Below are 22,884 nucleotides of genomic sequence, written 5' to 3' on the forward strand. Positions count from 1 at the left end.
ACCCCAGAAAGAGCTCCAATTATCCAAAAACCTGAAACCCTCCCTCCGGCACCATCCCTGTAGCCACGTGTTCAACTCCTTTCTCTCCCTATTCCTCACCTCACTAGCACCGTGGCACGGGCAGCAAACCAGAGAAAACAACTCTGTCCTAGCTCTAAGTTTCCATCCTAGCTTCCTAAATTTCTGCCTCAAGTCCCCATCTCTCTTGCGACCTATGTCATTGTGTCAATGTGGACCACGACTTGGGGCTGCTCTCCCTCCCCCCGAAGGATCCCAAAAACCCGATCAGAGACATCACGGACCCTGGCACCCGGGAGGCAACATACCAACCGTGAGTCTCTCTCGTAGCACAGAACCTCCTATCTGTTCCCCTAACTATCGAGTCCCCAATGACTACTGCTCTGCTCCTCTTCCCCCTTCCCTTCTGGGCAGCAGATGCCCCACTGCTTTCCTCTGGTAAGTCATGCCCCCCTAACAGTATCCAAAACGGTATACTTATTATTGAGGGGAATGGCCACAGTGGATCCCTACACTGCCTGCCGGTTCCCTTTCTGTCCCCGAACTGGCACCCATCTGTCTTTTTCTTTTATCTGGGGAGTGACTACCTCCCTGTAAATCCTGTCAATAACCCCCCCGCCTCCCGATTGATCCTAAGTTCATCCAATTCCAGCTCCAGTTCCCTAATGCGGATTTTGAGGAGCTGGTGTTGGATGCACTTCCCAAAGATGTAGTCAGCAGGGACACTAGTGGTGACCGTTACTTCCCACATTCTGCAGGAGAAGCATTCCACTGCCCTAAACTCCATTCCCACTATTCTAACTCCCGAAGTGACTGCTAACAAAAAAGGATTAGGCAATAAACTAGTTACCTTACCTTGTCAGTCTGACTCCCACAGCTTTTTTTTAGGTGAGAGGTCCACCCATGTAGCCCCCAATCCCCCTTGCTGGTAAGTATCAAACGGGTATGTCCATGTGGCAGAGCTGACATGGGTGCCATTGCACTGACCACGCATGAACTGTCTGTCAGCAGTGACATTCACGCATGCCTGTTCGCTGCAGGTGCAGAGAAACTGACCCCTAGTGACTGACTGTAAAATGCTGATAAGTGCATTGAGTCTGGACGCATGAGTTGTTTTTGAGAACCAGGGCATAAACGCATCCCCATCCCTGTCCTGTGAACCAGAGTGGGTAATTACCGGGTTTTAACTGGGTCTTCCCTTCCCTCAGCTGGGGAGTCCGGCCCCCTGGGCCGATGGTCCTGTCCAGCTGCACACATCTACCCTGGAGTCCCCGCTTGTATTTCCCTGTCTGCCCTTTAAATGGCGCTTTCGAGGTGTCTACCGTGTACTGGCCACAAGGGGTCCACACTGGGGTAGCCACAAATAGTGATTCCACTTATCACGTTCTTGGGTAGCAGACAGTTCGGTTACCAGGCAGGCTTAGGTGAGTTTTATAGAAGAAGTTATCCTCAAAACCTGGCATGCTCCCGATGGTTGTGACGCTTAAGTACAATGAAATACAGATAGGTGTTTTCAGTACTCTCCCTGGATGACTGTCTTGTCTGCCTTTGCTGCTTGCACCTGGGGAATGGCCAATGACATTGGTTTGGTAACAGGAGTCTAAACAGTTTTGGTTGGATCCAATGCTTCCATGTGCCTTTTCCTTTAATGTGTAGGCAGGCACATGTGTCCCCACTTATTATCACGTTGTATGGCCCATTCCATTTTGGGGCAAAACCTGGTTTGTCAGGCAATGCTCGCACTAGGGTGCGGCTTTCTCTGCTGACACACCAGGGAAGACTTCGACTTCCCCTGCCCTGTCCATTTTGTCCTGTTTGTCAATTACAGATTTCCACATCCCTGTCAATTGGGTGCTTAATTCTATGACATGTCACCGAATTGTTTTTTAGTAGACCCACATCAGTGCAACCTGTGATTATTGTCTCTGGCAATTGCATTGCTTGCCCAGTCATTAATTCATATGGTATTACCCGGTTGCCTGATTCGTGATGGCTCTTACTCTCATTAGTATGGTTGGCAGCCGTTCAGTCCATGTTCTGCCTGAGGCTTGCATAACCTTAGCTTAAGCATTTTTGAGCAATCTATTCCTTCTTTCTACCATCCCTGAGCTCTGGAAGTGATAGGGGATGTGGAAGTTTTGTCTAATGTTGAAAAATTGGCATACAGTCTTCATGACTTTTCCTGTAAAATGTGTCCCTTGGTCAGAGTTGATCTAGAGGGCCCCCACACACACACCTAGGGATTACCTACTCTGCTAATATTCTGGCCACAGTGGTTGCGGTGCAGCTTTTGTTTGGGAATGCTTCTCCCCACTGGGTGAATTGTTCTATGATGACCAGGCAATACATTTTCCACGGGAAGGTGGTAGTGGCGCTGTAAAATCTATCTGAAGGTGTTCCCAGGGTCCCCTAGATCTGGGCTGGTGTCCCATCCTAACTTTTATGGGTATCCCTGGGTTATGTTGTGCACAAGTCATGCACCTGCAGCAGAACTTAGCCACATCTCTTCGCATTCCTTTCCACTACCTCTATCTCCCTAGGCTTCCTATCATGGCCTCTCTACCTGTACAGGAAATGTTCTGTATACATGCTAGTGCTACCACCTTGTCTGCTTGTCTCCAAACACCATTCTTCCCTCTGAATGCCCCCTGATGTTTCCATTGTTCTTTCTCTTCCTGCGGGGTGTCCTCCTGCAGCTGCTGAATTTGGATAGCGTCTTTCGCTAATTCAGTAGTGGCTATTTCAGTCGTGGTAATGGCTGCTTGTTCTATGCTTTTCTGAGCTGCTCAGTCTGCTGCTTGGTTTCCTTTGAATGGTAGCCAATTTGGTCTGTCTTTTGCTGGCTCTTTTTGATGAGCCTTTATTTTTATTCCTGCAGCCTCTTTTGGCTATTCACTGGCACCCAATAGTGCCCGCATTCTTGGTGTCTGATAGGGGTTCCCCTGCAGTTATGAACCCTATTCTGCCCCATGCCACCACTTAGTCATGGACTACACTGAAGGCATTTTGACTGTCCGTATATATATTCACGGTTTTTCCTTTTGCTAGTTCAGTGATTTGGCAAGTACTATCAGTTCTGCTACCTGTGTGGACTAACTTCCATCAATCCTCCCGGATGTAACTGAGGGGATATCTTTTACTTGCTCCTTTCCCCCCCACCCCCCCCCACCCAAAAGTTCCTCATCCCCATCTATATCCCTACAGCTATGCGGTTCCCCTGTGGCTAGAATTCCCTCAGCTGGGTTTTCTCCTGTATCTCTGACTATTACCACGGTCCAACTTGGGAGTAAAAGAACTGCCTCCCACTTTGACCTTCTCAATTTGGAAACAGCCCTCAGTTTCTCTGTGTTTAACATCTGTACTAGGGTGTGTTTAGTGTGGAGGATGATATTCCCTGTCATTACTATGGGCTCACTAACCCTAACCGCCCACCAAACAGCACAGTCTAAGGCTGCTATGCACCTGGGCAACCCGGTGATGACTGGCCCTTCTGTAGTTGAGTAGTATTCTCCTGCTACCGTGTTCATGGGTGACCACTGCAGAGTAAAATTCTCCCGCATTATTACAGTGGATGTGAAAATCCTTGCTGGGATCTGTCAGACCTAGACCTGATATGAGTCAAGTTTTAAGCTGACTGTATATCACCTGTTGTTGTGGCCCCCAGGTTACAGGTTCCAAGGTGGGCATGCCTTCTTGAATTAGTCTCTGAATTGGTTCAGCCAATTTTGCGAACTCTGGTATAAAGCGCCGACTGTAGTTGAATGGCCCCATGACTTTTCTGACTCCCCTGACGGGGGCAGGTCGGATCATCTGTTGGATTGCCTCCTTATGGTCGTTGGGCATTTCTTTGAGTCCCTGAGATATGAGGTGACAAAGGTATAAGACTTGTGTTTTACCAATCTGTGCCTTTGTGGGGCAGACTTTTAACCCTGCAGTTGTCAATTACTGCAATACTAAAGCTTCCTGGTGTCCTGACTCGGACTCTGAGGCAAGTAGGATATCCTCTACATATCAGAGGGCAGTGCTACCCTCTGGTAAGTCTACTCTCTTCAGGATGTCACTCATCACCCTGTGAAAAATAGTGGGGCTGTTGTGGAGCCCTTGTGGCAGGTGAGTCCATGTGTACTGTCTGCCCCTTACTGTAAAAGCAGATTTGTTCTGGCACTCGGGGTATAACGGAATAGACCAAAAGGCGTTGGCAATGTTGAAAACAGTAGGAATCTTGTACTCGGGGGCCAAGCTGTTTAAAATGGTGGATGGGTCTGCTATGATGGGGTGCAATTTGGGGGTGACCTTATTTAGTCCTGTATAATCAATGGTGAGCCTGTAGCTCCCATCAGGCTTTAGTACTGGCCATGTTGGGGAATTAGTTGTACCTGCGGTTTCTTTCAGGATTCCCTGTCTCAGTAGTCCTTGCACTATTTTCACAACTGCTTGTCCTGCTTCGGGTTTTATTGGGTATTGCGGTGGGGCATATGCTGCGGTCTGGGAACCCTTAGCGGGTCTGTGTTAACTAGACCTGTATCTAACTGATTTTTCGCCCAGGCTCCAAATCCCTCTTTTTCGAGGTTCCAGACCTAACTGGTGAAGGTAGCCACTTTAATAGTTTCAAGGTGATTTGTAGGTTTCCCAGTCTCAGTCTTCTGACCGTCCTGTCTGGACCAAATCAATTTCCCTTTTAGACTCATAGAGCCATAGAGATGTACAGCATGGAAACAGAACCTTCGGTCCAACCTGTCCATGTCAACCAGATATCCCAATCCAATCTAGTCCCACCTGCCAGCACCCGGCCCATATCCTTCCAAACCCTTCCTATTCATATACCCATCCAAATGCCTCTTAAATGTTGCAATTGTACCAGCCTCCACCACTTCCTCTGGCACCTCATTGCATACACGTACCATCCTCTGCGTGAAAAGGTTGCCCCTTAGGTCTCTTTTATATCTTTCCCCTCTCACCCTAAACCTATGCCCTCTAGTTCTGGACTCCCCAACCCCAGGGAAAAGACTTTGCCTATTTACCTGATCCATGCCCCTCATAATTTTGTGAACCTCTATAAGGTCACCCCTCAGCCTCCGACACTCCAGAGAAAACAGCCCCAGCCTGTTCAGCCTCTCCCTGTAGCTCAGATCCTCCAACCCTGGCAACATCCTTGTAAATCTTTTCTGAATCCTTTCAGGTTTCACAACATCTTTCCGATAGGAAGGAGACCAGAATTGCACGCAATATTCCAACAGTGGTCTAATCAATGTCCTGTACAGCCGCAACATGACTCCCAACTCCTGTATTCAATAATCTGACCAATAAAGGAAAGCATACCAAATGCCTTGTTCACTATCCTATCTACCTGCGAATCCACTTTCAAGGAGCTATGAACCTACACTCCAAGGTCTCTTTGTTCAGCAACACTCCGTAGGACCTTGCCATTAAGTGTATAAGTCCTGCTAAGATTTTCTTTCCCAAAATGCAGCACCTCGCATTTATCTGAATTAAACTCCATCTGCCACTTCTCAGCCCATTAGCCCGATCTGGTCCAGATCCTGTTGTAATCTGAGGTAAACCTCTTCGCTGTCCACAACACCTCCAATTTTGGTGTCAGCTGCAAACTTACTAACTGTACTTCTTATGCTCACATCCAAATCATTTATGTAAATGACAAAAAGTAGAGGGCCCAGCACCGATCCTTGTGGCACTCCACTGGTCACAGGCCTGCAGTCTAAAAAACAACCCTCCACCACCACCCTCTGTCTTCTACCTTTGAGCCAGTTCTGTATCCAAATGGCTAGTTCTCCCTGTATTCCATGAGATCTAACCTTGCTAATCAGTCTCCCATGGGGAACCTTGTCGAATGCCTTACTGAAGTCCATATGGATCACATATACTGCTCTGCCCTCATCAATCTTCTTTGTTACTTCTTCAAAAAAACTCAATCAAGTTTGTGAGACATGATTTCTCATGCACAAAGTCATGTTGACTATCCCTAATCAGTCCTTGCCTTTCCAAATACATGTACATCCTGTCTCTCAGGATTCCCTCCAACAACTTGCCCACCACTGAGGTCAGGCTCACGGGTCTATAGTTCCCTGGCTTGTCTTTACCGCCCTTCTTAAACAGAGGCACCACATTTGCCAACCTCCAGTCTTCCGGCACCTCACCTGTGACTATCGATGATACAAATATATCAGTAAAAGGCCCAGCAATCACTTCTCTAGCATCCCACAGAGTTCTAGGGCACACCTGATCAGGTCCTGGGGATTTATCCATTTTTAACCGTTTCAAGACATCCAGCACTTCCTCCTCTGTAATCTGGACACTTTGCAAGATGTCACCATCTATTTCCCTACAGTCTATATCTTCCATATCCTTTTCCACAGTAAATACTGATACTAAGTGAACATTTTGCATCTCCCCCATTTTCTGTGGCTCCACACAAAAGCTGCCTTGCTGATCTTTGAGGGGCCCTATTCTCTCCCTAGTTACCCTTTTGTCCTTAATATATTTGTAAAAACCCTTTGGATTCCCCTTAATTCTATTTGCCAAAGCTATCTCATGCCCCTGTTTTGCCCTCCTGATTTCCCTCTTAAGTATACTCCTACTTTCCTTATACTCTTCTAAGAATTCACTCGATCTATCCTGTCTATACCCGACATGTGCTTCCCTCTTTTTCTTAACCAAACCCTCAATTTCTTTAGTCATCCAGCATTCCCTATACCTACCAGCCTTCCCTTTCACCCTGACAGGAATATACTTTCTCTGGATTCTTGTTATCTCATTTCTGAAGGCTTCCCATTTTCCAGCCGTCCCTTTACCTGCGAACATCTGCCTCCAATCAGCTTTCAAAAGTCCTTGCCTAATACTGTCAAAATTGGCCTTTCTCCAATTTAGAACTTCAACTTTTAGATCTGGTCTATCCTTTTCCATCACTATTTTAAAACGAATAGAATTATGGTCACTGGCCCAAGTGCTCCCCCACTGACACCGTAGTCACCTGCCCTGCTTTATTTCCTAAGAGTAGGTCAAGTTTTGCATCTTCTCTAGTAAGTACATCCATAGAACATAGAGCAAAGAACATAGAACAATACAGCACAGAACAGGCCCTTCGGCCCACGATGTTGTGCCGAACATTTGTCCTAGCTTAAGCACCTATCCATGTATCTATCCAATTGCCACTTAAAGGTCACCAATGGTTCTGACTCTGCCACTCCCACAGGCAGCGCATTCCATGCCCCCACCACTCTCTGGGTAAAGAACGTACCCCTGACATCCCCCCCTATACCTTCCACCCTTCACCTTAAATTTATGTCCCCTTGTAACACACTGTTATAAGCCTCTATCAAGTCACCCCTCATCCTTCGCCGTTCCAATGAGAAAAGGCCTAGCACACTCAATCTATCCTCGTATGACCTAGTCTCCATTCCAGGCAACAGCCTGGTAAATCTCCTCTGCACCCTCTCCAAAGCTTCCACATCTTTCCTAAAGTAAGGCGACCAGAACTGCACACACTAACCCAAATGTGGCCTTCCCAAGGTCCTGTACAGCTGAATCCACTTGCAGAATGGATTAGACCATTATATTCTTTCTTGAGATCGTTGCCCAATATGATGTCCTTATAATTTTGATATACATAGAATCTCATTGGGATATATATGTTATTTATTTCTGTGAGGGTAGTTTCACTTAGGTAAGCTGATGTTTTATCCCCTCCTACCCCAGTAAAGTGAACCTTTTTGTTTGTGTGGGGTAAGAGTAGGTTTGTGCTGGATACAACAGCTCCTGTGTCTTATTTCCTCCCTCCTATTACTGCGGGTAGGTAATTCTCCCTTATCCATTACCCTCACGAATGGGGGCAACTGGTTGTCAGCTCTACTGACCTCGGGACTCCTGCGGTTCCACGGTGTTCCGGGTGGTGTTTGGGGGTTCCCCATTCTTTTCGCAGCGTACTGCTTCTGTGTGTCCTGTTCTTTTGCAGTGGCTGCTGTATCTGACATTGTTCCCTGGTCTCTCTCGTGGTCACTCTCGAGTAAAGTGTCCCTGCCAGCCACAGTTGTGGCAGGATCAGTTCATTCTACTCTCGCCTCCATTCCGGTCGGCTGCTTTGTCAGATCCTGCCTTTGTTTGGGGAGCTTCTGCATCCTGCTTCCCACTAGCCCCACTCGATTCAGTCGTCATAATCCTGGGATGTTATTACTCCCATTTTCAGGATGGCTTGGTGGGCGCTAGAGAGCCAATATTTAAAAGCGTGGGTGAATGCCCAATCACCCCGATTTGGTTTTGCTTGCCCTGAGCATTCCTAATAGATCCTAAATCATCGCTCCCTATATTCAGAGGCTCCTTCCCTTTAAGTTGTTTCGTGTTCGTGATCAAGCTCCAGTTCGTGGGAGCATTTCCTAATAGCCTCTGGATTTCTTCTTTCAAGTCAGGGCCTACTAGGCATCTATCTCTGCTGCTAGGACAACGGCATGTGTCCACCACCCTCCCCTAAAGTCTTGGGCTGCTGTGGCGTTAGGTCCACCAGCTACCTGTCTCCACTTGTCTACTGGCCAAGCTGCCCAGTCCAGGTGGTGTATGTCCCTCAGGTGTAGTTGGTGCCCTATCCATACACTATCCAGTTCTTCCCAGAATCTGGTGTTTGCGCTCTGGGTCTGTAATTTTCCCAGGGAGGCCATAATCTGCTGCCTCTCCCCTGGGGTGAAGGGTTTATAATTCGCTTTAGGTTGCAACTCTGTGCCTGCTCTGGTAACTGGCACTAAGTTTTACTCCTGCACGGTTTGTCCAACAGTTTGGCACCTGCTGGACAGTTTTGTAGGAGGGGAGACAGTCCATTGCTCTCTCCTCTCGCATTTTTTCTAAGGTGAATTCTAAATTTTTTATTCTGCCTCCAGTTGTTTAACTTGCTCCTGGTCGTTTCTCCACCTACTCGTGAAGGCACTCACTTGTTCAATTAGGCCTGCTAATTGGTGTACTGACATTACCCCTATCTTTTTAGTTTTATTCCGTTTCTGCTTATCTATCCACTCTCTCGGTTGTGCTAATGTTTGGGATGGGTCCCAACCACTCCTCTTCATTTGCTGTGTCAGCCCTTGTATTTCTCAGTAAGGGAACCTGCAGTTTTCCCTTAAAACTTTGATCTGCCATTTAGCAGATTGTGTATCCCCAGATCCTACCAACAGTAAAGTGCCCCTAATCCAGTGGGGACTTCTCTACCTCCTTGCCAATAATACTGTTACAGCACCACCCGTATGGTTGTAGCAGCCTCCTAGTAAGGTGTGCTGTCTGCCGGTGGGACTTCTCTACCCTCCCGGCCACCACTACTAGTCAGTACCTACCGGTTAGCTGGGAATGATGGTTCAATAGGGTGTGCTCTCTACCGGTAGGACTCTTTACCCTCCCAGCCACTGCCACTATTCGAGCTCTATGGTTCTACTACGGACTGACAGGTTATCATGGTTAGTTCGTGTCCGCGTTCCACTGAGGTTTGGCTCGAGATCAGTGATCAGCTCCTCTTCTGCACCACATTGGAAGTTACAAGTATAGACAGTCTGTGTTGTTTGCCCCTATAGAGTCCAATGTTACCCAACTTTGCCACTTATGCTTCGCCGCGCCTAGTGCCCTTGGCGCCTCAATTCCCACTTCAAATTCCAACTTTCGTGTGGGGGTGCTACCCCTCTTAACAACTGGTTTAGGACAGGGCTTTTGAGACAGGCACTACTTTGTCCTCTGGCTGTTTCAGCACAAGCAGTAGATTCTTACAGCAGTTAATACAGTTAAACACATATACTCCACGGACACGCACTTAAAAAAAAATTCAACTCCGTACTGTGCAAATTAGCCATTACAATGAGTATACCTTTTAAACTGTGTCCTTGGCCCGGTCTGACTCTTCCCGTTTGCAGGTACAAATTGGTTCTTATCCCGGTCCCCCAATCATGGCCTTCGACCAGGGCACCAGTAATAAGAACCTTGCTCGCAGCACCAACTGTTGTGGCGAAAATCACCAGCTTCGGAGTCAGAGCCAGGGTTCAATGACAGAGATTATTGCGCAAGGAAATACCAGAGCTCTGGGGAGAGAAAGACACCAACAACGGCTGCGAGTCTTCTCTTGACCCGGAGCACATGTCAATAAATTTTTATGCATTTTGTGATGCAGTAGGTCAGTGATGAGGTTATTGTCTTTGTTAATATGGTTTGTTTATGGCAGTCATTGCAGAATCATTGATAGTTTCAATACAGTCTTTGTCAGTTCCAGCGCAGCCTTTGTTAATTACCATGTGATCGTTGTCAGTTTCAGTGCAGTTCCCATTGCTGTAGTAATGGGAACTAATCGCTTTTCCTGAGAAAGACAATTACTGCAGCCCTGGTTATTAGCATTTTGTATTGAGACTGTATCAAGCTGTTAGCATTGCTGTAAGAGGTGTTGGCTGGACCCAGAACAGGGCAGTGTTCATACTCACGTGTATTCTCTCCCCCACCCGCCTTAAACTAATCAACTGGGTTGTGAGTGCATTGTGCTGGCATTCTGGTGGCCTCAGTCAGTATCTGTATCTGCTCTGCTGTTTCTCTCCATAATTGTGATCCGGTGGTCATCTTGTATGTCAAGTTGGACAACTGGTGGCTCAGCAGCTATCTTGTATATCCGTGTACCTAGTGTCACCCTGTCCTATGCCATCTCCCTCTTGAAGAGGTTGAAATATTTTCAGAAGTTTTCAATTCCTCTTTGAATTTGTCTAATGTTTTATTTATATCTTGGTAGGCAATAATATCATTTGCTATACTCCCAATTATATACAGAAGTGTATTTACTTGTTCAGCTTCGGTCTTGATGTCCGGTTTAGAAGCTGTATCAAAACTTATACCTCCAATTTTGTCCCATTTTTGTATGAATTTGTGCTATATTTGGCCCATGTATGAAGTCGAACATTCTGACAGTACTGTTTTTGATGCAATAGCTTCCTAACACTATTAGATACTTGAAAAGACAATAAGACTGTAATATATAGCAACAGAAGTGACTATTTGGCCCATCGAGCCATTCTGTAAATCCATGATGATTTACAGAGTGGCTCGATGATGATTCTCAACTCTGCTTTCCCCTCTTTTCTCAACAATCCTTTATTCTCTGACTAAAAAGAGTTTTTGTCTCAGCCTTGAATATATTTAATGACTCGGCCTCTACAGCCATCAGAGGAAAAGAATTCCACAGAAATATTGTTCTCTGAGAGAACAACCTCCCATCCATCTCTGCCTTGAACGAATGACCCCTAACTCTGAGATTATGCCCTCTGATCTCTGACACTCTCACAAGGCAAACAGCTGCTTTGTAACTGCTCTGTCAAGTTTATTTTTCTGTTGCCATTCATTGTTCTAAATACCATTGCCAATATGTCTTTCTTTAGACTCCCACAGCCCATATCCCTGTCTTGGCTTTGTAGATTTCTTCTACATGATGGAAAATCAATTCCTTTGTATTCAGTGCCTTGCTGAATTGACCTTCCTTATTAGGACCAATAACCGAGTCACTGATGTTGGTTAACCTTTTTATGGGTGTAGAAACATCTCAGAAACATTGGTAAGAATGTGGAAACCGTTGCCACCCTGTGGATCCTCTGACATCCTCAGTCTATGTCAGAGAGTGAGAAGGAATCCACAGAAGAACATCTGTATTGATTCTCAGAAAAAAATGTCCAATATAGTCTCTCACCTCAATTTTTCCTCATTACCTTGTAAATTAGTTATCTTCAAATGCTAGTCCAATTGCCTTTTGAAAATTACTGTGGAATGTGTTGTTACCACCCTTTCAAATAATCTATTACAGCTCTGCGTGTGTAAAAAAAATTCTCCTAAGTGTCCCTCTATTAGTTTGCTAGTCATCACTTACCAGAGGAATCAGTTCCTCCATACTTCAAGTAAACAATGTGAAGATGCACCCTCAGGTATGTTATATTCCTTATCTTTTTGAAAACACCAAATGTATTCTAATAGTAGTAACGTTATACTACCTTTTTCAAAGTTGGTTCTGCGAAAGTGCATAACTTTGCACTTAACCATATTAAATTGCATCCGTCATGTAACTGGTTATTTAACCAGCCTATGTCCTCTTGATATCTTCTACTATCCTGTTCATTATTTATGTGTGCCAAGCTTTTTAATTCTCACATCAACGTAATGTCATTTATATATATACACCACCAATTGCTGACAGACCCCATCACTCAATTTATTTGTGTTTGAAATTGTGCTCTTTAAATGCTCGGACCTCTGAAGGCTGTATTGCCATGTTGGAGGCAAAGATAAATTTCTTTGTTTATGTCTGCTAAGAGGTGACTTTCAAAATATGAGTCTACCACATTTTCCACATTGCCTATGTTGACTTTAATCAATCCGTAATCAATTGTATTGTACTATAGAATCTGGTTAAAAGAGAACTTTAATTTTCTGAGTATTTATAATGATCGGCCCATTTTTGTATGCATTGAGTGAGCAAAGATACAACATCTTTCTATGCAAAGAATTTCAATGACTGAAGTTGGATGGAATTAAATTTTAAACTGAAAGATTCCAAGTCTGGATATAGTTAAAGGAGAGAAGGGCCTGGTATGTCATCAAACTTGAACAAATTATCCAAGGACTTTGTATCATCCTCAGTGAAGAATTCCATTGCCTCTTCTGTAAATTGGAAAGCTCTTCACAATCATGTCATGAACAGAATTCAATGGGTTGGTAATTCATTGTGATATTTCTCTTTAACTCCTTGGCTCTCATCATCTTTGGACAATTGCTATCCTTGGGAATCAAATTCCACTTCATCAAAGGTAAGTTCCCCTGTCAGTGTGATTCTGAACATCAGCAATGTTGTAAAATCCTCTGAGGTTAATGACGCACTTGGGCCACGCTTTCTGCCAAAAACCATTCATATGCAAGAATGTAACTTCCTCTCGTGAAACAACTATATTTTTGCTATCCTGACCTGTTTCTTGGATTATCATCAAATCAAGAGGCAATTTTATAATAGTTTTGATCTTGAATCTTGTCTCTACAAGATGGCATGCCTAAATTCCCTGGCTCTTGGTGCATTCTTACCATCTGCGGCTTTGAACTGGTAGAAGGTATAGCGTAACCAGTAAGTCTTGTATGCAGATCCATGGAGCTGTAGCAATGAAATTGTGTTGGGTGAGGGGAAAATTGCTTTCACGTTTCCAGACAAGTCATCAAGGTTAATGAAATGACCTAAGCAGTTATCCAAGAGAAGCAATATTGTGAAGATTTTATTTTTTCTGGCATGTTATTCCCTCCAAGCAGGAGTCGCGTATAGAGAGAACCATCAGTGCTCCCATGATCAGTTCTTATTTCAATGTTATATAATGCACAGAAGTACCTTGGAAAGGCTTTTAACTCAACTGATAAATAACTAAGGTCTTAATCGTGGAATCTCATGTAGTATTCCCATAAAGAGCAGCATCAAACATTCTTTGCAGCTTTAAATTCCCCTCTTTGGAAATGTATGCTCTCTGTCAAATGGATTTGCATCAAAAACAACTCAGAAATGTTCTAAACAAAAATCTTGTTCTGGTGAATAGCCATCTTTTTTTAATTATTCTCTGAGGAGGCAGGGATTTCATAAGCTACTTCAGTAATAGCATTGGTTTCTTTACTGGTGACTTTAATGTGCAGGTGAAAATATTCTTGAAAAAGTTAAATCAACCGCAAATAGCACTAAAACTTGACTGTGAACTTTCAACCTGCTCACTCTGTAAGGAGTCATACAAGCTTTTTGCTTTTACTTGGATAGCCATCAAACAGATACTTGTCATAAAAGTTAATTATCACATATTGGAAATCTGAAGTTAAAAACTAAGTGCTGGACAAACTGAGCAAGTCTGGCAGTATTAGGATGACTTCAGAAGACGATTCCTATTGGATCAAAATGCTAACTCTCTTTCTCTCTCCAAAGATGCTGCCAGACCTCCTGGGTTTTTCCAACATTCTATTTTGTGTTATATTTGAGGTACTTCTCTGTTTTTGTCTTCGATCCAAGCCTTCCATTTTCCCCTTTTTGCTATTCCAATATAACCCATGAGTGCTTAAAATTGTAAAAGTTTGTTTTTTTATTTTGCCAACAGTGCTATGGTTCACCTGTGTGTTCTGCCAATATCAATTGTGTGTTCCCTGGTCTCAAAATGTTTTAATTTGATGTTCTCAAATTTCGTTGCTAAAGTGACAGTGTTTCTTATTTTCTTAGCAGTAAACACACTACATCGCTTACTAGACAGGTTTAAAATAGGTAAAAACAATGACTGCAGATACTGGAAACCAGATTCTGGATCAGTGGTGCTGGAAGAGCACAGCAGTTCAGGCAGCATCCAAAGTGCAGCGAAATTGACGTTTCGGGCAAAAGCCCATTTGAGAAATTGCAAACCATTAAGTCACAAGCCTGAAACAATCTCAAACAATTTAAAAATGGCCTCTCTGCCTCTAATCCATCTAAAATTTCAATAAGGGTCACACTCAGGGCTCCAAAATTAATCAGAAGATTGCGGAGTCGGATCCTGTTTGCTTTCCCTTTCCTCTTGTCAAGCCATTGCAATTTTTGTCAAAAGAAGGCCTCAAGTCAAGGACACCACTGCAATCTGCAGCAAATGCCTATCACTGACTTCAAAATGGCTTCTCAGTCTGAGCACATAGCCCCCTCTCTCTCAGGTTTTAAAATATCCATTCAACATCACATGCTGAAGCTAAACAAGGGCCATACTTGGGGGTTCAAAGCTAATCAGGAGATTATGGAGTCAGGCTTCTGAAGAGTCAGCACCGTGGCCTCTCTTCCGTTAACTCACACATGTCCTGAGCCAAGGCATATAGCTGCAAGGACCCTTTTCCACCAATTTTAAATGGCTTTTCTGTTTTATTAGATACAAAGCTCCACAGTCTGGGAGTGCTCCAAAGTTAAAATAATATTACAGAGTCAGGAATTGCATCTATATTGCATAAGCAGTACAGAAAAATAGCCTCGGTGTAGATATTCTTCACACTTCTCTGCATTGCACAGTTTTCAGGAAAAAAAAATCACCAATGCGTCAAGTACTACTGAACACCGTCACCTACTTTAAAAGGACCACATGTTGCTACATAGGCTCCAGGACAAAATATGCATTTATCAGCCCTATTATTCATGACATTAAGGTGGAATGGCATTGGATGAGGCAACATTAAATGAAGATTTGCTGTAAATAGGCTACTGTTAGTTCAGGATATCAAGTAATATGAAGTCCAAGTATGGATCATGATCAGATTGATGGAAAAAATAGGCTTGAGGAAATGAATGGCCCCCTTTCAATGTTGTTGTATGGTGCGGGGAGTAAAGCTGAAACGATGGAATTAGGGCTACTTATTTATGGTAATAAAATAAGTAACTCAGTTTTTGAATGGATTCTGGGATTTTCACAAAAAACATTTTTATTCCCCATGGGATAAAGCCCCTGCTCAATTTAAACCTGTAACACAAAAAGGATTTACCCTGTGCAGTAATCTGTGAAAATTTGAGAGGCCAAGAACTATTTCACCTAAAAATTGATAACTTTATTTCTTAAAGTATAACAGAATAATTAACTAATGACTATTTACAACTCCTATCTCTAACCTATCTTTTACTTTCCCTTCTGTAATACTAGTTTGATTAAACGCTCCCTTCCCCGAGTTAAGATTTACTAAAAATTCAAATTTCAAAACCAGCTAGCTGTCAAATCTTCTCTTTATATTTGACTCTGTCGTCATCTTCTTAGGGATTTCTGTTTCACAAGTGACTGATTGACAAAGGTACCTTTAAGAGAGCTGTGTTTCGGTCAGACTGCATGTGTTAGTGGCATGGCAGCTCTCCTCTTAACTGTTCAGGTTTTCCCTGTCTTATACCCCAAAAGCATCAGATTGTGTCATTGGCTTTTAAGATTGTCAATATGCTAAATTAAAATTTGATTGGAGTTTGGGGTATAGTTTAAACTGGTCGAATTTGAATTTGTTTTGTCATCTGTAGGCAACCAGCCATTTGACCAAGTGTTACATTGTTACCTTATTCAGAACACTTGGTGCTGTGTCAGGTAGTCCTGCTAGTTTTTAACTCTCTTAAAGATACAGTACCCCTTACACCTTTATAACACCACTTAGAGCACAGCAAAAACATTGAGGTTTATTATTTTGCAAAAGGATTTACAAATGCTTTTTATATTAACAAATATTACTCTTTAGGTGTTAAATGTTGGACCAAGGAGGTCGCAGCATGGCCAAAGGAGAGAACCAAGGAAGATTATTACAAATATAACTGTGAATGATGATATTCAACTGAAGAAGTCAGAGAATGCATGGAAACCAATCTTAAAAAGAGACGATATTTCTGAAGACTCTGATGTGCAAAAAACACAGGTTAGACAAAAAAAAACTGCCTTAAATGTACTGTATTTTGCACCTTTCAGCCTCAATAGCCTTCATCTAAATTCCTGTGTGGAATTTCTAGAAATGGTTGCATTTCTTCTTAGGATTGCATTAACTGGGTAAAGGTTTTCTGAAACTTAGACAACTTCAAAAGTACCCTTTTCTCAGTCATGCGCCTTTGACCTCAGTTTGATTATTCATTTCATTGTTCTTCACTCGAGGTGTCAGCTATAATAGTGCTTTCTTCGCTGAGTCTGAAAGTTATGAGTTCAACTTATGCTACAGAAGTTAAGCACAAAACTTTAAACTGACCCTCCATTACTGTGAGTATTCTGCTGGTGGAGGAGGTGCCATCATTTGGAGGAAGCATTAAACAGAGCCTGCTTTACCTTCAGCGTACCATGGGTTCTGCCATGTATAATAAATCACATGACAAATTATCCAGAATGTTACCATCATTGTTATCACACTGTAAAGCATGACAGTTCAGATATGCTCATGAGGTCCTAATGAGGCCTTATTATTTTGTTGAATTAGCACTTTTAGGCAAGGTTGTATGAGTTGGCTTTTGCTTTTAACGCACTGACCTTTTGTACTCGATTCAGGAATTATTTCGACGAGTAAGAAGCATTCTGAACAAGCTGACACCACAAATGTTTCAACAATTGATGAAGCAAGTTCAGGAGCTGACAATTGATACAGAGGAGAGGCTGAAGGGAGTTATTGACTTAGTCTTTGAAAAAGCCATCGATGAGCCTAATTTCTCAGTAGCATATGCCAACATGTGTCGCTGTCTCACAATGGTAGGTTCATGAATATCAAGTATGCACACTTTGTAACCTCTGGTCAATTTTGGCATAGTTTTTCAAATCACAAATTTGCATTTTCTTTGTACGTGGACTATATTTTGTGTGGCAGGCATAACATTATTTTAATTAAATTCTACTTTGCCAAATTATTTTATTTTTTATAGTTTTTTTTGCAGAAGGGAAAGAGACTGCTGGTGAGCCCATCCTCACTCCTACTTTCGTTCAATACAGATAACTGCATATTGTATACATGAGAGAGAAAAAAGCATTTCTGTTATTATAATGAGTCAAAATCAGGCTTGGGTTACGCAGCATTGACCTATTGCAGCATAATGAAAAATATTGCGTACCACAAACTCAAAGTTGCAGCTTTTCCCACAATAGAAGATAACTATTCAACAGCAGTTATTTTCTTGATCTTTAACATTAACATTAAATAAACATGAGCTTGTATTGGACTGACATTCACATGGGCATCACAATAGTTCAGAAACAATCACTGATTACTCATGATCAAAATAAAGCTGCTGAAAGGTTCCACGAGATTGTTAGCCTTCAGTGTGAAGTTTTTTTTGAAAAAGGGGCAAGATTTGGGCGTCCGCATTGATTTTTGCACTAATAACTTACATTAGTAGAATTTGAGCACAGTTTTGAATTAAAAAAATGTATATTTATAGAGGGATTGAGACAGTGTATGAGTTTTTGACGATCGAGCCTTGATACTGAATAAAAGTGTTCCTTTCTATCATTAGCTGAAGGTCCCAATGTCGGATAAGCCAGGGGCTTCAGTAAATTTTCGTAAGCTGTTACTAAATCGTTGTCAGAAAGAATTTGAGAAGGACAAAGCCGATGATGTTGTCAACGAGAAGAAGCAGAAAGAGATTGATGCAACTGCTAAAGTAAGGAGCTGTAACAGGCACCTCTATAATGTCTCTGAAACTGATAATTTTATTTGCTGTTCATGAATGGGTTAAATTATTTTTAACTCCTTGATATCAGCATCTGAGCTAGCTGAAATGACGCATTCTGGTGGTACAAAATTCAAGCTTTGGACAAATGAGTAATTAAAAGCAGAACATTTGGTGGCATTTGTAGCGAGAAACAAGAGTGAACATTTCAAGTTAATGATCCAGTGGCACACGTGGGGAGATGTTATCTGAAGCTTATGCATTGTCATTATAAAGCTATTTTATATTTTACTAATTCACGTACTTTGGGTGGATGTTTATTCTCCTTTGCCTAATGTAATTTGACAGTGCTGGTTTTAATTATGTTTTAATTAATTGCTGGTTTTAATTAGAATACTTGAAAGTTCTTGAAGGATCAAAAATTACATGTGTTTGTTTGGAGTTAACCTGCAGTAAAGGAACTGTGTCGCATTTAGTGCATCCTTTAGGCCACCAAATTTTGAGAACTGGGGAGAAGTGCGGATTTACAGGGAAATAACTAAGATATTTCTTTTGTTAGTTGCTACAATGGTATCCATGACAAACCATTCTTGATTATCATAAAAACCTATCTGGTTCACTAATTTCAGTCAGGGACATAAATCTGCAGTCCTTACTCAATTTAGACTACAAATGACTTCAGAGCCACCATAATATATTTATCTTTTTAATTGCCCTCCAAAATACTGCTCTCTGCATAGCCGCACAACTGAAGGGCAAATGAGGATGAGTTAGCCCAACAAAGAATAAAGAAATATCTTAATTATTTAATCTTGTAAAACCAGAATCCCATTTCAGCCAGCTTTATCGGTTAGATTTTAATGTTTGCTATCATGCAAGTAAACACTGATCTACTGTGAAGGTAGTTTGGAACTTGGATGGTGGATTTGTTCCTGTAACCTACTTTTTATGAAGTGCCATATGAGGTTGTGGTATTCACATGTCTGATGTTTAGACAAATGTGGTTTCAATCTTGTTGGAAAATGTCTTGTGCTTATGATAAAAGCAAATGACATTTAAACTGAGTGCCATAAAGCCAGTCAATAAATTTCCAGTTGGTCAATGGCAACTCAAACTGCTAAATAGAAAAAGTTCAAGTTGCAATTCTGTCAACAGCTCTCGAAATTAATATCTCCTGACTCCCAAATTTTTCTCGAGTGTGGTGCTGGAAAAGCACAGCCAGTCAGGCAGCATCTGAGGAGCAGGATAATCGATATTCCGGGCATAAGCCCTTCATCAGGAGGGCTCTGGCATCTGCAGTCCTCACTTTTCTCCTCCCAAATTTTTCTATCTTGCGTTATTGTATATGAAAACTTCTGGATAAATTCATGTTTCTCATCAATAATTTTTCCAAATTCCTTCAGACAGAAGAGAGGTCCAGACTTCAAGACGAGCTAGAAGAATCCAAGGACAAGGCTCGAAGAAGATCAATTGGAAACATTAAATTTATCGGTGAACTATTCAAACTTAAAATGCTGACAGAAGCAATTATGCACGACTGTGTTGTGAAACTACTAAAAAACCATGATGAGGAATCATTAGAATGTTTATGCAGGCTATTGACCACAATCGGCAAAGACCTCGATTTTGAAAAAGCAAAAGTAAGTGGAAAATTATTGATGTATTGTGGTTTATTGTGCTTCGGTCTTCTTATGGCCGTCAAAGGATTTCTCAATTGGATCTTTGTTTCAAAGAAATACTGTAGAGAAAGGTTCTGTCTAAACTTTATTGAGCATTGATCTGAAATTTTACAGCTGAAAGAATTTTTTTAAAAAAAGGATCTAAGTAACATTCTGAATCAAAACATCACTATCCCCACTTTCTCAGGACTGGTTACTCGAGCATCACTCTTGCTGTCAAGCATCCACACCCAGTATGTAGTATTGAGAGAAGTGTACATCAATAACGAGCCTCAAAAGTAGCCTTAGTTATGATTGAACTTCTCTTAAGACATTTACAAAATACAGAGGAACCTTGATTATCCGAAGGACATGGGCAGGGAGTACTTTGCCCAGATAATCGAATGCCAGATAACATAGTTAACCAGCATCGGGACCTTGCGATCTTGTTTGGATAATCCAAACTTCAGTTAATTGAATGCCAGATAATTGAGGTTCCTCTGTAAGTGCTGTTGTAAAAATTGCAAAGTAATGTTGCAAAATGCTAAGTAGTTGAGAGGCTGTTCTTAAAGTATTTAACCTGAATTATTCCTTTAAAGAGACTGACAGTTTATTTGTCTGCACCATGCTAATTCCAAATAATGTGACATTTAAAAAGTGCCACAATTGACTCATTGAAGTAAATATTGCAGTTTAGTTGAATAGCCCATTTTTTGATAATAGTTAGTTCCCTTAGCTCTGCTTTAGTGGCTCAGTTAGTAAATGCAGCACCAGGATAAAACTGAGTCAAATATTTCAAAATTCCTCCAGCTTAATGCAAGATCAGCACTGAGTTAACATGAGAAAAAGGAATATTCAACTTGTGATCACACTGGTGTGGATACTTAATGATGCTCAAAATGGGCTTGAATAGCATTTCCCCCCTTTTATGCAGTGGACACCACACAAACATGAGTGTTTTAAAGCTATTTACCAAAAATGAACTATACATCATAATAGCCATTAAATGTTGAGATAGGAAATGTACTGAGGTTTCACACCAGGTAGGTTTCTTTTGCTGACAATGATGAGTTGAGCTAAGAGTCTCATTGTGGTACCCAGTTGACCAAGTGTCTTTTGGGTTAAGAAAAAATAAGCCAAGTATTTGGTAACTTCTATGTTGGAAATTTCTGCATATAAATTATGTTGAATGAGGATAAGCTCACGCTGCCTCCTCTCCTGCATGACCAAATAATTAAGCAGACTGTGCTACCAAGCTTAAAAGAATTGCGATTTGGATGAAATATTAGAGGCATCACTGCTGCAGTGGAATTAGAATCAGTCACTGTTTAAGATAATGTAAGTAATGGGAATGAAGTCAGTGAACATCAATAATCAGAAGAATACATGGTGAAAGTTAGCTTGTTCTTAGAAATAACTCCTGGGCACAAAATGGCAATATTATTTATTGTTAATGTTAACCAGCTGAGTAAAGCTACATCTACAGATTCTTTTCATCTGCCTTTGGAACCTTGAGTTAATAAATTTTTAATTTGTAATTTAGAAATCGCTCTCGGTTATCCATCAAGAGTGCAGTGTGGCAGTTTATTTTTAAACATTCATAAACGTTTCAATTCATAGTTTAGTGGGTGTTAAAGAAATCTGAGTGAACTTTCACATAAAAGGTGTGCAAGTACATCACAGTCCTCTGAAAATGAGAGTAAATTCAAAACAGCCATCTAAACGTCACCAGTTCTCCCCTTATTGGTTGACATTACTGTTTTTGATTCATGATGTGTAGATTAGCTGCATTAATCAGGGCTAAGTATAGGATAATAGGTAAGGGAAATGATCTGAGTGGTTTACTCTTTGGAGGGTCGGTATGGACTTAGGCCAAAGGGTCTGTTTCCATACTGTAGGGATTATGTGATTCTATTTATAACAAAAGTGCATGCCAAAGTTTATTGTTCTGTGTGCTGCAGAGATGGTCTCCAAAGATGGAGAAAGCTGGCAGAAATTTTGAGGAGGGTTCATGCTCTACTTATTTGTGAAAATACTCACAGTATCAGAAACACTTTTGGTGTGGAGTGGATCTTTTGGAGGCATCACTGCTGCAGTGGAATTAGAATCAGTCACTATTTCAGATAATGTAAGTAATGAGGATGATGTCAGTGAACATCAATAATCAGACGAATAAATGGTGAAAGTTCGTTTGTTCTTAGAAATAGTCCAAGTAAGCTGTTGTTGAGGGCATTCCAGGATTTTGCTGTTCCCTCGTTGTCAATACATTTGCAAGTTAGGATAGTGAGAGACTTGGAAGTGATGGCACTCTCATGTGCATGGTGCTCTTGTTTTTCTGGGCAGTAGAAGTAAGTTTGGGAGGCTCAGTATTCTCTGCTGTAGAAATATTTTTATGGCATTGTTAGTGAGTTTTGAAAAGACGTGTAGCTGAGGTTGAGGTTCTGGATTTAGGTTTGCTCACTGAGCTGGAAGGTCCGGTTTTAGGCAATTTGTCACCATACTAGGTAACATCATCAGTGAGCCTCTGGGTGAAGCACTGCTGGTATGGCTAGCTTTTAAATTATGTGTTTAGGTTTCCTTGAGTCGGTGACATTTGTTCCTGTGGTGCTGTCATTTCTTGTTGTTTTTCTCAAGGGGTCGTAAATGGGATGCAAGTTAATGTTTTTGTTGATAGAGTTCAGGTTGGAATGCCATGCTTCTAGGCTTATGGCTTTGTTTATTCATCTGTAATCTGTACAATTGCCTGTTCCACAAACCACAAAATAAATTCAATCTTCAAGTAGTGTGTTTGCCAGTTTTTATAAATTTGTACAGCAGGAGTCCTATATATAAACTTGCAAGTAAGTATAAAGTCTGATTTAGTATCTCATCAGTTGAATATTTACATTTTAACTACATAAAAAGGAAATATCTTTTTGTCAGGTATTGCTGAGAAGCATAGTATATTCCTATTGTCAGTCTATTCTTGTAATTGGTACGTTTCATGGTTATAAATGAATCAGTAACTTTAAACACACCATTCTCTGCTATTAAGCTTTCCAAAAGGAATACTTCAAGTTATCATTGTTCATTTGA

The 22,884-nt window shown here is 41.8% G+C and overlaps 1 protein-coding gene across 1 annotated transcript in view; it reads left to right on the top strand.

Moving 5' to 3' along the window:
• Positions 1–22,884, top strand: part of LOC132833800 (eukaryotic translation initiation factor 4 gamma 3-like) — a 356,819-nt gene that overhangs the window by 276,646 nt on the left and 57,289 nt on the right. Inside the window, exons 18-21 of the mRNA XM_060852385.1 lie at positions 16,252–16,425; positions 17,040–17,237; positions 17,996–18,142; positions 19,555–19,791. Of these exons, the coding sequence (XP_060708368.1) occupies positions 16,252–16,425; positions 17,040–17,237; positions 17,996–18,142; positions 19,555–19,791 (756 nt within the window). The remainder of the gene's footprint in view (positions 1–16,251; positions 16,426–17,039; positions 17,238–17,995; positions 18,143–19,554; positions 19,792–22,884) is intronic.

Source organism: Hemiscyllium ocellatum, chromosome 37 (genome assembly GCF_020745735.1).
Source record: "Hemiscyllium ocellatum isolate sHemOce1 chromosome 37, sHemOce1.pat.X.cur, whole genome shotgun sequence".
Lineage (NCBI taxonomy): Eukaryota > Metazoa > Chordata > Chondrichthyes > Orectolobiformes > Hemiscylliidae > Hemiscyllium > Hemiscyllium ocellatum.